Source organism: Octopus sinensis, unplaced genomic scaffold (assembly GCF_006345805.1).
Source record: "Octopus sinensis unplaced genomic scaffold, ASM634580v1 Contig12956, whole genome shotgun sequence".
Lineage (NCBI taxonomy): Eukaryota > Metazoa > Mollusca > Cephalopoda > Octopoda > Octopodidae > Octopus > Octopus sinensis.
Window position 1 is genome coordinate 395765 of NW_021832829.1, and position 17134 is coordinate 412898.

Sequence of the window (17134 nt, forward strand, 5' to 3'; positions counted from 1 at the left end):
TACGTTCAAAAAATATTCGGACTTAAAAAAAGAACTAACTATTTCGCTATAATATTAAAAACCATAGAACAGATTAATCTCAATCTACCTACTGAAACTTTGTGGAATAAACTCGTAAACAAAATAAAATCAGTGACTAATAATACGACTGCAACCATTCCCAAAACCTTCAAAGGAATCCACGACCCTCAATAGAATTGGTAATCTCTTCGGAAATAATAAAAACCCCACTACATTGAATATTGGAGCTAGCCAAAATGGATTTGTCTCTAGAAAATTAACTTCCGATGCCTTTTGGAGTCACAAATGAATGTGTGCAGCATGTCAAAAATATAAAGAGGAGTATCATATAATGGGAATCGGTTTATCTAAAGTATTTGACTAAAATACTTGACTCAATAAGCAGAGTCAAGATAATACAATTATTAGCATTACTATTCGAGAAAGATTGCATTCAAATAATTCGTTATCTACTTCCCTCCACTCAACTATTTATTCGGTTGGGAAAACAGAAATCAAACAGAAACGTCCTATCGCTTAACGGTAAAAAATATCTGCTTCTTTAAAAATCAAATTATACAACATGTTCGTTAAACCAGTCTTAATGTACAACTGCTTTACCTGGGCACTCACAATACATAAAATAGAAAGTCTGAACTTATTTCATAGAATTCAGCTCAGATACATTTTAAGAATTTTCTGGCTAAAGGCCTGGACGGATAAATAAGAAGTAACAGATATTGTTTATTCGCTCACATCTTAAAAATGGACAGGAACACTTTCGCTAATCTCAGGATGGAAAACCACTACGGACCTCATCCGGAATCGACTTTCTGGAAAAGACCACAAATTATTCTACCAACCATTCTACATCAAAACCTAAATTTAATCGGGAAAGGGTTTACATCGTCAGACTATCTTGAGCTCTTGAGAGAAATTTCGCGGAACAAAGAGAACTGGAAACGATTAACAAAACGTATCCTGGAGCAGGTGGCACAGGCAGATTACTGTTCTAACGTTTTTTGAGGTGTGCTTATTATTAATAATAACAAATAGAGAAAAGATGAATAACCGAGTAGTTCTGGTCAAATTTCACTAAAGTGACCGGTAGATTTGAACAAAACCAGCTGAGTTGTCACAAAAGCAACACTAACGGTGGAAGAAAGAAAATCCAAATGACTCTCAATAGAGGACTGGCAACCAATTATGAATATTCAAGTAAGTTTTGAGATTTAGGTTCTTTTAAAGGACCAGAATCAAGATAGCAAACAACATGAAACATTAAAAAATTTCTTATTATTAAAACATTGAAAATTTGTTAGAACTACTCAACATAGTCAAAATCGTCAGGAACTCCAAATTGAGCAGCAAACGACTTGGTGTCGATATCATATTTTCTACGCATCCAACACTGCAAGGCAAACATATTGTCTAAGAAATATGCAGATCTATCAACCGGTCCATCGATCGACTGCCCGTTTTACTAAAATCACGTCGTCCTTCAATTTATCGAACATGACTGGGTCACAATCGCTGTACTTTTCAAGTTCATTCTCTAACATTCTTCTTCGCTGGGTCAATTCATCTAACACCCCTAATAAATGGTTCCTCTCATCCTTTTGTCACTTTATAGCATTATTACTGAGTTTTGACGGACAGATGCCAGGTTCTCGCTTTTTTGGTTGAGGAAGGCTATTTTGTCTTGGTGTTTTTGAATATCCAATTTTAGTTTATCGCATTTACTGCTTAGCTTAAGATGAAATGACAATAGCTACCATCAAAGCATTGTGGCTTGGGAAAGACCAAAAATATACCCCTGTCCCTATTTTTTCTGTTTCCACAAGGGAATCACTGACGAGGCTCATCAAAATTTCTTTGGCAACCATTGATGAAATTCCTTTTTCTTTTTGACATAGTTTTTCTATTTCTTTTAATTGAAAGAATTCTTTCTGTTGAGATCAATTTGTTGAATTACTTTTTCGTGAAAAAATTCAAGCATTCGATTTCTTTTTTCATCAAAACTAAGTCCTTTTTTCTTTGACTGAAATTACACAAAACACAACAACAAACCATTCCCGCCTAAATTAAATTAAAAAAATTTTAAATAAATATGACAAATAATTAATGATTTCTTTCGCATATCTTCTCGTCGGTGGGAAGCTCGGTTTGGTTTGAGGCTGCCCAATTCTCCATCTATTTAACGACAGTGGGACGAGATTTGTGTCAAGAAACTTTCGAAGACCTGGCCTCTGTTTTCAATCAACACCGAATCGCTTGCTTATCTGAGCTCGTTCCCAAAACAAGGGTGTTTGGTTAAAGGCTTTCGCTCTCTTTTCAATCGGGAATAGTGGACAACGATTGCTTAAGGATCGCATTCTCCCTCCTTGTCTGGGAAACCGTTGACGAGTACGGTTTGTACCCTCTCGCTTGCCGTCGGAGTGCTGGTCGTGTCCCTCGCCACAGTGAACAAACGCAATCATTCAGAAAGCCCTCGCTTCTGCGGGTGTCCCGTCAATCCTCAAACCGGTTGGGCTGGATAGAGAAGACGATAAACGTCCAGAAAACATGACCACCTTCCCTTACGAGCAGGGAAATCTTTTATTTGGGGCTCCACCTGCTCAGACACGTACTCGTGCTGAAATCTTACCCTGTCTGCTGTCGATCCTGGGCACGCTTCGAGCCCGACCGAGGATCGCAAGATTCTCAAGTACGCAAGACTCGAATTCGCTTATTTTTACTCCAATTGCTTTGAGATCTTCGGTGTTGACTATCGGCCCCATTTTTGACAGGGCAGAAACAATTTTAGATAAATCACCCAAGACCACATCAGCAGGCCCCTTAATAGTGGCATTGTCGAGGTACCAGAAGTTTAAAGGTGTCTTAACATTAAAAGCCACCTCGTCGATTGACAGAGCAAATAGTAAGGGTCCGAAAGGGTCACCTTGGGGGACTCCAGTCCGGGAGCGGACAGTGTATTTGTCAAAGACACGCGATCTTTCGGTGAGCCAGGCTTATGATCTTATGCGTACGCCGCAAGCACGATTTCAACATATAATCCTTCCTCAGAAATGCCGGAACGATTTGTATATTTCTTTAACCAGAACCTCAAATATTGCTGGGGCACAGGTATTGCAGTGAATCGATTGCAAATAGATACTAGTACAGTTGCCCTTCCTACACGCCTCTATGCAGTAGTAGAATTTCGTCTCACAATTGGAAGACTTAACGTTACTTGTTTAAACTAGCATTTAAGCTTAGTCTGAGTAATCATATCATTGACTGGGTGAATTATGAGATCCCTACACCAGATTAATAAATTCTATTTTCTCGATAGTTGCTAGGATGTATTTCAAAAGAGCTAATGTGCCATCAAAATTCGTTTTGAAATTGTTTCGTTTAATTAATTATCTTGACGTTTTTTCTGTTTTCTTGGAATAAAATCAACCTATCTACCTTTGCTGCAACGCCTGTTTTAATCGTTTTTTGTTCCACGAATTTGATTACTGAAACAAGTGGATTTCACAGCCAGCTCGAGTTTGATCTGGAGAAAGAAGATAGATCGTTTAAAGTGTCATGGGCAATGCAATACCTATTTTCTTTCTAAAAATAATCCATTTAATTGACTGTGATCATATAATTTAAAAAAACAATAAAAATATATAATATCATGAACTTCGCTAAGGTGTGTCATTTGTGATTAATATCAAGGGCTGTTACTTCTACTCGAAGAATAGCAGATCAAATACTAAGGGTGATCATTACTTTTGAATATCTATCACCAGATAAAGACAGGAAAACAACACATTCAGGAGTATATTGGAAAGTAGTAAAGGAAACACTTTTACAAGTAACTAACCAAGTTCAGGTATCAAAATTGTTGTATGTGAGGCTATTCGTTCGGAATGTGAGTCTGAACTAACAAGCAAACTTCTGTCTTTTTGGAATTCGGTCACATTTAACATGCAAAACCTTCCAATGCTGATCATAAACACAAGTAATATTGTTAAATTACTGTAGGCATGTCCGATCAGTCTTGTATCATTGATTCTGTCCAAGTTATGCCCTGTAAAATCGTGATCATAACACCTACTGAGTGTACGACTCTTAAAATGATTATGAGTTGTATATGGAGGCAGCTTACATCAACGGAATCTCCCCAAATCGACCAAAACGTGAAAAACCCGTGTTTCTTTCATATCAGACGGCTATGCCAATTAATTAAAACACCCATTGCTCTTGTTATAACTGAGTGTGAACGGTCGGGTGTGTTGGATGAGTTCTTATTTATTTGCAGGTAATGTATAGTACTGTATAACCACAGTACCGTTGAAATGCGGATGGTGGTCATAGTTGGGACTAGAACTCGTCCAAATCTGTCTCATAAGACACTGGCAAGATTAGTTATAGAACACTACTCTTTCTGCGATCTTTCTGTTGAAGAATTAATGTTCCAGGTTTTTCTTCTGTCATGAGTTGTAGATTTTGTCGAACTGTTCGTTCTGGTTGGGAAAGCGTATATTGATTGATATTCTTAAGGAGCATCGTTTTGAGTGTTCTTCACTTTCTTACATTTCTCGTCTTGTTAAGGTTATTCTCATGTAGATACGTATAGTATTTTCTTATTAGACATGTCATGTCACTCGATCATTCTTCACTGCTCATTCTCTCAGAGGACGGGCCACCAGAGACACTCAGGAGATTGCCCTCGTTCAGGCCATTCGTAGAAAAACACAACCTAGCTTGCAGGCGACTCTTGCTGACTGACGACGGCTATTTCCGAGTAGAGTAATGCAGATAATCATAGAATGTTGTTCGCCAGCATTTGGACGACTTCAAGTCCGTACATACTGCCAACATAGTCGCCATCAAAGCATTGGGAAGGGTTCTCCGTTACCTTCCACCCGATGTAATGTTATATATGACTCCATAGTTTAGTGACTGGATTTCCATGTACTACGCCAGGTCTGTACATGATTGTGAGTCGTACAAACTTATTATTCAACTTGCCAGGTATTTGGGTGGAGTATAATAAAGGTGTTTGAGCATTGATCAGATGCGAGAATGTCTATCCGGTATTATTAACGTTTGCTCGGAGATAATGGACCGGCCAGATTCATTCAAACATCCCTCTTTTGTTATTTTGTACAGTTCTTTGATGGAACTAAGTTCTGGAGCTGAGTCGAATTTTGTGGGAGCAGTCGTTGATAATCTGAATGAACTTTTCTGGTACAACTCACATTTTGCATTATTTAGCACCTTTTTGGTAGATCCGACAACTTTTGTTTTCCATGAACTGTTTTATTTTGACGACGAATCAAGTTGGCGTCAGATTATCCGTCCGCAATTAAGGAACAAAGTAGCCAGCTCCTTGCCCAAGCCCCATTTTTACATTAACGTGTTTAGCTCTATGTATTATATTAGGATTGTAAAAGTATTAATACTCGAATGGTTGATTACCAACTTCCAGATATTTGCATACTTTACAATCTATACATGGAATGTGGCTCGTTAATCAATTTGTATGATTGGCGTGAGGTATATGGTTTATATCACCCTCAGGCATTTTTAGATATAATATCCACTACTTCTTCTCAACTCGCCGATTCAGACGATCAGTCTCCTCGGTTATATGGAATATATATTTGAAGAATTAGGTTTACGAAGGCTGTTGGAAATCTCATGTATTTGGGATTCGTCAAATTCTACAGTTGGAAGACTGATTGTGTTACAAAAATCAATTTTTTTAATTAATTTTAGACTTTTTTATTTTAAAAATCTATATTTAGAAGCTACTGAACCTGCATTGTCGTTTGGTTTTTAGTAGCTCGAAGATTCCCCTGATATCTTCTATTCACTACTTTTTATGAGTTATAGTAGTAGGAATCTATTTTAACAAATAAATAAAACTCAGTCCTTTTCTCATGTTTTGAGCTATCATATTTATTCAGAGTTGCTCTCCAATTATGTCTTGATATCCGCACGCCGCACGGTACCAATGCGGTGGTATAGTGAATGTGAAAGGTCTGCACTCCCTCTCGTGCCGCCTAAGCTGAGACCGCTCGCTTCACCATGGAGCATTACGACATCACCTCGAGAACACCCAATTCTATAGGCCTCCCGAATGCACTAAAACAAGGGGGACAGCACACCCTGGAATGAGATGACAACCTTTTCATACAGCAATGGCAGATGCCTCATTTCGGACGCTACGTGTACAGACACTTGGTCCTCATCCGGGATACTCTCATCCGCATTTTCTCCTCGATCGGCCGCGGCATGGGTGGAACCCCACAAAATCGATAAAAAAAGAAAACTTACACCCAACATTCCTTTGTCCTTCATGCATTCGAAACCTCGAAAGCCTTCAGGCCGTGAACATCAAAATTTCTGAAAGATGTCGGCCTCCTTATTGCTTGGAAAAATGGATGCACACGAATCCTTTTGGTTGAAACAGAGGATCTCGCTTACAATCGTGCGCGGCAAAACGCATGCTATCCGCTTGGCCGGGATCTAGCCGTTTTTTGACAATGCTCGCAGATCATGCTTGTTTTTATTTCTAACTTTTTTCTTGATGAAAATTTTTTTTAATTAAGCTGTTTCGTTTAATTAATTATCTTGACGTTTTTTCTGTTTTCTTGGAATAAAATCAACCTATCTACCTTTGCTGCAACGCCTGTTTTAATCGTTTTTTGTTCCACGAATTTGATTACTGAAACAAGTGGATTTCACAGCCAGCTCGAGTTTGATCTGGAGAAAGAAGATAGATCGTTGAAAGTCTCATGGGGAATGCAATACCTATTTTCTTTCTAAAAATAATCCATTTAATTGACTGTGATCATATAATTTAAAAAAGAATAAAAATATATAATATCATGAACTTCGGAAGGTGTGTCATTTGTGATTAATATCAAGGGCTGTTACTTCTACTCGAAGAATAGCAGATCAAATACTAAGGGTGATTATTACTTTTGAATATCTATCACCAGATAAAGACAGGAAAACAACACATTCAGGAGTATATTGGAAAGTAGTAAAGGAAACACTTTTACAAGTAACTAACCAAGTTCAGGTATCAAAATTGTTGTATGTGAGGCTATTCGTTCGGAATGTGAGTCTGAACTAACAAGCAAACTTCTGTCTTTTTGGAATTCGGTCACATTTAACATGCAAAACCTTCCAATGCTGATCATAAACACAAGTAATATTGTTAAATTACTGTAGGCATGTCCGATCAGTCTTGTATCATTGATTCTGTCCAAGTTATGCCCTGTAAAATCGTGATCATAACACCTACTGAGTGTACGACTCTTAAAATGATTATGAGTTGTATATGGAGGCAGCTTACATCAACGGAATCTCCCCAAATCGACCAAAACGTGAAAAACCCGTGTTTCTTTCATATCAGACGGCTATGCCAATTAATTAAAACACCCATTGCTCTTGTTATAACTGAGTGTGAACGGTCGGGTGTGTTGGATGAGTTCTTATTTATTTGCAGGTAATGTATAGTACTGTATAACCACAGTACCGTTGAAATGCGGATGGTGGTCATAGTTGGGACTAGAACTCGTCCAAATCTGTCTCATAAGACACTGGCAAGATTAGTTATAGAACACTACTCTTTCTGCGATCTTTCTGTTGAAGAATTAATGTTCCAGGTTTTTCTTCTGTCATGAGTTGTAGATTTTGTCGGTAAATTTATTTTTATTATACAACTTTGAAAAGCGATATTATCTAAAATTTACAGGAAAAGGATCTAAAGATTCCGTTTATAATTTTTTTAAGAAAACATGATCCTTTTGACTTTAGCCGTAACTGATATTTCGCCATACACTACTCACCTCCGAATAATTAATTTTAAAAAGAAAAAACTCAATCAATAACAAAAAATTCCCAAAAAACGAAAACATTCAAAGCTATCACTTTTTCTTTTTAATTTTAGTCTAAAAATATCTATAAAGGCTTGCCTCATAAGTGCTCTTTAACTCACGGAAATTATTCACCTCTTCGTCCAATTGGTTATACAATGTATCCAATTGCTGCGTCTCAGTTTTGTGATTTGATTCCAGGTCCTGATATTTGTCGTACAACTAAATATTTGACACGAAAAAGACACCTCCTTCTCTTGTGATTTTAGCTCTCTCTCCTTATCCTTGATCTTATTCATAAACGCGTTCCTAAGATCAGATTCCTTTATTCGCATGTCATTGATTAAATCGGACTTCTTCTGGGCGTACATTTGATGGACACTACACACTCACAACCACGGAAACCTCAGACCACTGTCACAACCAAACAGTTCCAGCTTCGAAGTTCTGTAGTACTCATATATTTCATGTGTTGAGTCTATCAGGTTTTGCATATTCGTCCTGATCACACCCTCCCTCAGTCGCACAAAGTCATTATGCCCTTCGTTTTCCACTACGGAAATATACCGAGGTGTTACCCTGCACAACTCCCCAGGGATACTTCCTCCCCAACACACACCGGTGACCGACTTTGACCCCATTCAGACTCCCCACCACTGCAAATGGTAGAAATGTCTTTTTATCAGTTTATTATGCTACATTCAATGAACATTCCTTTCCGTCTGATTTGTTGATAAAATTGAAAATTGGAATTTTTGCTGATCTAAGACTGAGGAGAACTGAGGATTTGAGGGACTGTAATTCTGCTCGGGTCAGTGAATCGGATTTGGCGATGATTGGGACAAGATTAACACGATTTGACAGCGCTTGCATAGCCTTCAGATCGAATTTACGGAGAGAACTAATATGATAAGCACACATACTTTCGCGTAGACGGAGGAATGAAGTAGAGACAGCAATGCAGTCGGGAATCGCGGAACTGTGTGGAAGAGCGTTGAATGCTCAATTCTTCCTGGAGAAACTTGCCGTGCTGGTTGTCGATATAATCACAGACCATCTCAATGCTGAAAATGTTTAAGATAATATACTCTTCAGTAGGACTCTGTCCATACCCCACTGTTTCACTTATGGTAAGATGGAGCAGTGTTCCCCCTTCGCGGAGATCTGTATCATAATACTGACACAACCATATGAACATTCGGATATGCACGAATCAACAGATTTAATTCGTTCTTCCTTTAAGCCAAACAGCGACCTGACTAGTGTTGTCTTCCCTATTCCAACCGCCCCTATTTATTACATCATTAATATCAATACCCACACAGAGAATGTTAAATATAAACCCGGACTTAGTGGGGTTCACAATGAACTGGTCGGGATACTGAGAAAATCCGACGTTGGCTCTGGGAAACAATTCTTTGACGGCCTGTTTAAATTATTTAATATCACATTCCTTTATTTCGTTGTATTCGCCGTTTTCTAATGTGTCTGTCATTAGTCTCACAACACAAAATAGTTTTAATCTAAAACAATAATATGTGATTTACCATTATTGATATTAATTAAATTTATTTAATTATAATATGATTTAGGATTGGGTATAGAAAAATCTCTATAATTATTAATTACTTAAGTAATTATTTTTAGCACTGGCTTTTACTAACTTTTTTTACTTAAAATAAAGTGCGTTCCTGCCTATGCGGGGCTATAAAATACTATTGCTCCCGTGATAAGCCCAATAATAAGTCAATCGGCAGAAAATTGCAATATAAAAAGTAGCTCGCCGGTTATAAAGGTTAGTCACTCTTGTCATACTGCTTTAAAATATTATGTAACATCTTGCATCATTTTTACAATAAAATTTTTGTAATTTGAAATAAGTTTTAAATCATCGACTAAAGCAAATACTTTGTTGAAAATAATAACACCGTGCTATTTTTATTTATGATTACATTAAACTCACCTTCTTATGGCCCACATTCAGTGCACGGATGGGCAGATCCATGTTAACGCTCAGTCTAGATTCAGGGGCTACCTCCTTACCAGGCATCGAACTCGTGCCTTGTTTCGGTTTGCATGCTCAATAACGTCTTCCGCAACACCAATGTATGTCTTCACCCTGTTCTTCACTCTTGCATGAGCCACAGGCTTGCTTTAGTCTGGAGGGATTGTTTCCGTGGATTAGCCAACCAAAAAATCATTCACATCAACAATAGTATTCTTTAGACGTTGGAACAAAATAGAGTGCGAGGACTGTTCCTTCGCTTTCTGGAACATTCTTCGTGTTCCAAGTTGATTATTAGTAACCAGGCAAAATGAACATAGATTGGTTGAACACTTCCAATCCGCAGTGGCCCGCCTCAGAGCAACCCTGCCTGGCGCGAACGTTACCCCAATCGATGACGTCACCTTTCTCGGGGGATCCCTGTCCGACACGAAGCTCCGATGCGTGCTTTCTGCCAAAACCGAATACTTCCAAAGACTTTCAACAAACCTATCTATCTTGGACTCGCACACTGCCTTTTTCCTCCTGAAGAACAGCATTCATCTGCCGAAACTCATTTTCACCCTCAGGAGCAATCCCTGCTTCCTGCATATGGACCTACTCGTTGCATACGACGCAATCCTGAAAAAGACTGCGGAATCCGTCCTCAATGTCCACCTCGATGGCCCGGGATGGGCCCAATGCTCGCTCCCACTGAGATTCGGAGGTGCGGGAATCCGCACTGCATCCGATTTGGCACTTCTGGCATATCTATCCTCCCTTTCGATGTGCAACAACCTGGCCTCTGAGATCCTACTCAAATCTTTCGGATCTTGCCTGGACGGTACTTTTTCGGATGGGCTTACTACTGGGATCGCTCCTTTGAGAGGCCCGAAGATTTCTCCTCCCAACGTGCCTGGGACTCTATTGCATGCCGAGCGCGTGTGTCTGAGCTCTCTGCAACCCTTGATCAACACCGCCTGGCATGCCTTCGTGCGGCATCCGCCCCTCACTCTGGCAGCTGGCTGAATGCTCTTCCTCTCTACAGCATCGGGACGTTGCTAGACGATGCTGCCATACGCATCGGAGTGGCTCACCGTCTCGGCCTGGATGTTTGTGCAAAACACCGCTGCAGATGCGGTGAGGACGTTGACGAAAAGGGACTGCACCCACTTTCCTTAGAGAAGCGCAGGCAGGGAACACAGACACAAGGCCCTCAATTAAATCGTGAAGGCCGGTCTCGAATTGGCGGGCCATTCGTGCCTCCTCGAACCGGTCGGACTCGATCGGGGAGATGGCAAAAGGCCTGACGGGATGACAATATTCCCGTACTCGTCGGGGAAGGCCCTCGTATGGGATGTTACCGTTGTGGATACCGTTGAGGATCCATTCTTCCGCCGCAAACCCTTGTTCGGCTGCAAACCACGCCGAAAAGATCAAAATACAAAAATATTCTTCGCTCGCGGACCGCTACCGCGTTACGGCAATCGCCCTTGGGACCGCTGGAGCTGCGGGAAAGGAGACTGACTCGTTCCTCAACGAGGTCGGGCAGTCCATTGGGAGGAGGCTCAAGGACACGAGAGAGGGCCTCTGGTTCCGCCAGCGCATCGGCCTGGCCATTGTTCGGGGCACCACACTGCGTCCTCGCCGCTGGGACTTAACGATTTTTGTTGTCAATTAAAATCTATCTTTATAAAAAAAAGATTGGTTGTTAGAAAGGTTTCTGTTCAGCTTGTCAAAAACAGGCATGGTCATAACAACAAGATAATTAAAACTGAATATAAAATTATTAATATTCATTTTTATTATTTTTAGGCGGTCTACCTACGAATTTCTTATTAATAAATTATTTTTGTTTCTATTTCCGTTGGAAATGGGTGATTTTAGGTTGTTATTTATAATTATTTTTAAAGAAACCAATCTAAGGTATTTATTGGCGATCTTCCTCGTGATGCTTCTGAAAGCGAAATCCAGTCTGCATTCAATAAATATGGAACAGTAAGAAATGTATGGGTGGCTCGAAACCCACCGGGATTTGCATTTGTTGAATTTGATGACCCTCGTGATGCCGATGACGCTATTCGCAAATTAGACGGATCGTGAGTGCCCTCTCTAATCTCTAGATCAATATGTGGAGTGCGTGTTCGTGTAGAGCATTCAACGGGTCGATCCAACAAGGGTGGTTCAAATGGTCGAATGGACAGAAAAGCATTCAATCCGAATGATCGTTGTTATAAATGCAATGAAAGAGGCCACTATGCGTACGACTGTGACAGATCAGGGTACTAACCTTGCGCAGTGGTCACTAGTCACATTAGCTTATTTTCAGTAGCGTATTAGAACTAGTAGGCTGTTATTCTAGTATCGCCGATCATCGACGACTACTCTTCTGATGAGTTTAATTCTTTGACAGGTCTCCGCGGCGTCGGTCTAATTCTCGTGGAAGAAGTCCAGACCGCAGGGGGCGACTAAGGCGATCGAGGTTGCCATCTTTATTTATTTGTAGATCTGACAGTAGAAGGAGAGGCCGTGGTCGATCTTACAGTGATACTTCTTCATCTGGTTCGTATCGTCGGCGCCATAGATCTTCTCGTCGTCGTCGATCTCCTGAGAGCAGGTTTTGTGCCTTTTCATTCCAGTCGTTCGAGGCGGTCTTCTTCAAGCAGGTCTCCTCGTGGGCGTTATTGATTTGTTCTTTCTTTTGTCTGCTTTCTTTCTAATAATGCTTCTGTCCTCTTCGATTATTCACTTCTTACTTCCTCTATATTATTGTAACTTATTTTTTCGCGGTTTTAGTTACCCCAGCTTCGGTAACTTGTATGTACCCGGCGTTCATTAACCATCCACGCATAAATGCTGTAGAGTTTTGGCGATTTCTATTCACTGTTCAATAACTGGATTATTTGAGCAATTTGCTGAGACTAAAGTCTGTACAATGAAGTGCATTTTTGTGGATGTGGGTTTTCTAGATTATCGAATTTAGTCGATTGCTCGTACTGTGATAAAGTTTTACTTTTTTTTAATTTTTTTGTTCTAGTTTTTGCGGATATTGGGGATCTTTTTAGGTTTTCTGGAAGTTGGCAGCGTTTTATGTTCATGTAAAGATTTTGTGAAAAGTGAAATTGTCCAGTATATATTTTCCCTCTTGTGTAACTTGAGATTGTTTGAGAGAACATTTGAAAGTGCTGAGGAATCAAAGTGTATATTATGCTGTGTTGGTAAATAGTTTAAAGATTTGTGTCTGTATAATTATGTCGGTGGAATGGGGGTTCTCATGATGTCGCGCTATTGTTTTCAAATTGAAAATTTCTTTGACACCCATTTATAAATGAAAAACGTCTTTGAATTTTGTGTTGCTCAGATTTAGCTTCGTTGTGATATTGAGAATCCTTGTCTTGTACAAGAAAAAAAGATTTTGAAAATTTTGCAAGTTTGATAAAGAATTTTATTATTCAGAATTTTATTCCAGCAAGACCTCGATACTTTGGGCTCAAATTAGAAGTACTAATTTATCCGATGAAAAAGTTTGATGAATAGAATCTCAAAGCGTGTGGCACAAACGGGACCTTAGTTAATTTACATCCTTTGGATATGTGAGCGTGTTTTTAATAACAATATATCATTGTCCAGCTGAGTTCTCGAGTATCTGCTAATAATTTCTTTGATCCTGGGTTTTTTATTTAACCCAAGAATCACTAACAGTTAATTAGAGTAATTAATTAGGTAATTCCAATAATCTTCAAGATCTTTATCAGCTTTTCCCGATGTTAGACTCTGGACCTAACGCAAGTGCGGAACAGACGGAGAACAGTTTTCGTAAGGAATTGAATCGGGGTGATGTGCTTCTGGTTGCTAATTGACATATGATGGTCTTTTGACAGTGAGTTCTGTTGAATAGCTAAGAAACCCTTCTATCTTTCTTAATTAGGTGGTCCAGCGGACTTGGAATAATGTTGTTCAAATTAGAAATTTGTATTATGCTAGCCGCGGCTCGGCATAGTGTAGTCTCAATTTTAAGGCGGTTGGACCATGAGAGATTAATTCCCTATGCGGCGCAGACATAGCCAATTGTCGTTTCGATGAATTGTTTGTAGAGAGTGCCGAGAGCCGGGAACGTGCGGCGCAGACATAGCCAATTGTCGTTTCGTAAATAAGGTAGGGGACGATTTTTTGGGTGAGATGTTCATCCTGTTTTTATATAGCCAACTAGTTGCAAAAACCTTCCGTTATAAACTGGGTTAATGTGTTGAGATATGTCGAAATAAAGAAATTAATCCTGAAACCATGTTGGATGTATGTAAGGAAGAGAATATAGATGATCAAATCGAGAGTTAGTTTTTCAAGAATCTTTGCAATTGAACATAAAAGTGAGATGAGTCTATAGGAGGAGGGGACGTTCTTCGGTCGGCCCGGCTTGAGAATTGGGCGTATAAGAGAATTTTTCCATATATTTGGTATTTGATTCTGGTTAACGGAATAGTTGAAAATGTTTGTTTCTGCATCAATTCCGATGGGACCAAGATGCTTTAGCAAGGTTGTTGGAGTCAAATCTGGTCTAGGGATGATTTTGTACTGGTAATCACCGCTGCAACTTTAGCAGGGGATATATAGGTAGGTGTGTTTGATTTCTTTGGTTTATTGTTTACATAATATGAGTTTATCTTTAGATGATTCTTGTGGCTGATTCCGGCGTAGAATTTCATGAGTTTACTTAATTCAGGTTGACTTTTCTGCTCTGAACTTTTTGAGAGCATTTCATTTGCGTTGGGCAGATTTTTCTTTTCCAAGCGTTTTGTTTTGCTTTTCCTATTCTCTTCTTTGGGATGCTTTGAGTTTCTTAGTAATCGTATCCTTGAGTGAATAGTTTAAGCTACAAAAAATGCGAGAATGAAAGACCAAGTTTGTTTAAAATTTCAATAAGACCAAGTTGTTTAAAAATTGTTAAAAATAATAAATCAAATCTGATTCTTTCTTGCTTTAAGTATGTTCCAGTCATATCTTGCATCATTGTTGTAGCCTCTATTGACAAAAAGAACTCTAAAGAGTTGATGAATGTAGTAATAGTCCGGAGTTTCGTCAAATCGAAGAGAACGACAGTAGTTGAGAAACACTGCAAACTCACTCGGAAGACCCTGGCAAAGGGTTTCGACTGAAGTTGATATTTTCTTTTCAGAAATTCGTTGATATTTCTGTTTTTTATTCTGTGCACTGAGTCCTTGCCAAGGCAGATGTCCCTTAGCCAAGTAAATGAGAATGTAGGCGAGTGACTCGAGGTCGTCCCTTCTACTTTGTTCTATCCCCATATGAGCATTGATGCTAGCATATCTAGCAGTCCCCGTTAAGTTCTTGTTGTCTCGATACGGGATATGTACGCCCACAGTATTCATGTACTTTTTGGACAGACCAAAGTCAATGATGTACACCTGACTGATGTTCCGTCCACTTCCCATCACAAAGTTGTCCGGTTTAATATCTCTGTGGATGACTTTCTTTGAATGAATGAACTCAATTCGACTTATGAACTGTTCGCTCAGCATTAAGACTGACTTTAAACTCAGTCTCCGGGAACAGTAGTTTAGCAACTCCTCTATTGAAGGTCCAAGCAAATCCATCACCATTATGTTATACCCTTTTTGGATTAGAAATCCTCTCATTCCAGGGATTCCCAACTCTTCTCCCAAGATCTTATACATTCGGTATTCCATGTCCAACTGTGGGTGGGCTGTGGAAATGCTCTCCAACTTGACTGCCACTTCATCCCCGCTTATTATGTTAATTGCCAAGTAGATTAGTCCAAATGACCCACTTCCTATTTTCCTTATGAGTTTGTAGCGATTTCCGACCAACATGTTCAAGTCCTCGCACAATTTCATTTTGCTGGCTACACAACACAACAAAAGATTCGTTATCGAACTATTATTATTTTATTGCACTTTATATTATAAAGATTAATTAACAAATACCAAAAAAGCTATGAAATAATAATTTCTGTTATGTTTCAATAACCTTCAGGTAGCACTTATAAAAGTACAAATGTATAACATCCCCACCATCTTGTCTTACAAAACTCACGCGAAGAAAGAATAAAATCACCTAACTAATGTTGGGTTATTTTTAGTGCTATTAATAATTTGGTTCAGGAGACTCGTACATTGTTACCATCTTCGCCATAGAACCATTAGAGGCCTCTTTCGCTGTCTTGATAAATCACATTAGAGTCCTCACTTGAATAGACGTGGGTATCCCTTCTAAGGGAATTACCTCGACAATTATCAAAAACTCAATAACAAAAAATAATCATATACAGTAAACAATCAATGAGACTAGGATGAGTAAAATGTATGATCCATTCCCAACTGCTTCATCAAAGTCTCCACTGGCCCACAATCGCCATTTTGACTCACAAAAGACTCAAGAAATCCATCAACGAGGTTATCTTCAACATCGACCTCTCCCTAACTTTCTTCGAAACACAAAAACCTCAGACTGCCTAAAACTCTTACTCATCTTGGTATCTCCTAGTTCGTCGTCCATTTGTTCAAATAGTCCTTCCATGTCCTCGTCCGTGTCCCAATCCCCCAACAGTCTCCGGACTGACTGCTTTATCATTTCCTCGTCCAAATCAAGACTAAACAATGTTAAGAAACAGGACTCGTCGGTAGGGATGACTCCATCGAACTCTGACTGAGTGTTTACAAAGTGTTGCACTGCATTGGGGACCACGTTTTGTGCAGTGCTCGATCTGAGAATGTCCTCGAACTGTTCTCTGTCAATGTTGAGCCAACTTTCATCGTCGTCCTCTCCACACTCCCCCAACTCGCAGTTCTCATTCTTCATCAATTCGAAGCACTTCTGAGGACTCAGCACCAAAATTCCCTTCAAATTCCCTCTCCAGTAAAACTCCTCAGCTGCTTCCTTCAATTCACAATAAAACGAACTCCCCTCCATCTCTCCCTTACAACTCAGTGATGAGACATACCTGAAAGTATCCCGCCTGAGTAAGCACATCCCAGTATTGCTGTGAATGATCACTGTAATGTGACTGGGGATCTCCGGTCATGTATATCCCAGCACCAAATGCCTCCAATTATCAAAAAACAATACCAATTTAAGTCCAATATCATATGATCGTTGTCTATTGTCAGGTACGTCTGAACACCAGCCAGACCGAACGGGGGGAAGGAATTTGTCCTTAGTCAACTGAGCAAATAGACAGCGGGAAAAACATATCTATTGTGGCATCATAGAAATACTCTGTGCATTATTCGGTCATTCGAAGAGA

The 17134-nt window shown here is 39.5% G+C and overlaps 2 protein-coding genes and 1 long non-coding RNA gene across 3 annotated transcripts; 2 read left to right on the top strand and 1 right to left on the bottom strand.

The window, feature by feature from the left end:
* Window positions 1-10313: 10313 nt before the first annotated feature.
* LOC115229529 lies at window positions 10314-11955 on the top strand. The gene is made up of 2 exons (XM_029799862.1): window positions 10314-10579; window positions 11766-11955. Exons 1-2 carry the CDS (start codon window positions 10314-10316, stop codon window positions 11953-11955), a joined length of 456 nt encoding a protein of 151 aa, XP_029655722.1.
* A 26-nt stretch (window positions 11956-11981) lies between these two features.
* On the top strand, window positions 11982-13276 carry LOC115229541. The gene is made up of 4 exons (XR_003883343.2): window positions 11982-12134; window positions 12266-12623; window positions 12658-12858; window positions 12890-13276. It is a non-coding gene; the product is annotated as an uncharacterized LOC115229541 (long non-coding RNA).
* Window positions 13277-14807: 1531 nt separating this feature from the next.
* LOC115229531 (casein kinase I-like) lies at window positions 14808-15725 on the bottom strand. The gene has a single exon (XM_036499236.1). The coding sequence runs from the start codon at window positions 15723-15725 to the stop codon at window positions 14808-14810; it is 918 nt and encodes a 305-aa protein (XP_036355129.1).
* Between the last annotated feature and the right edge of the window lie 1409 nt (window positions 15726-17134).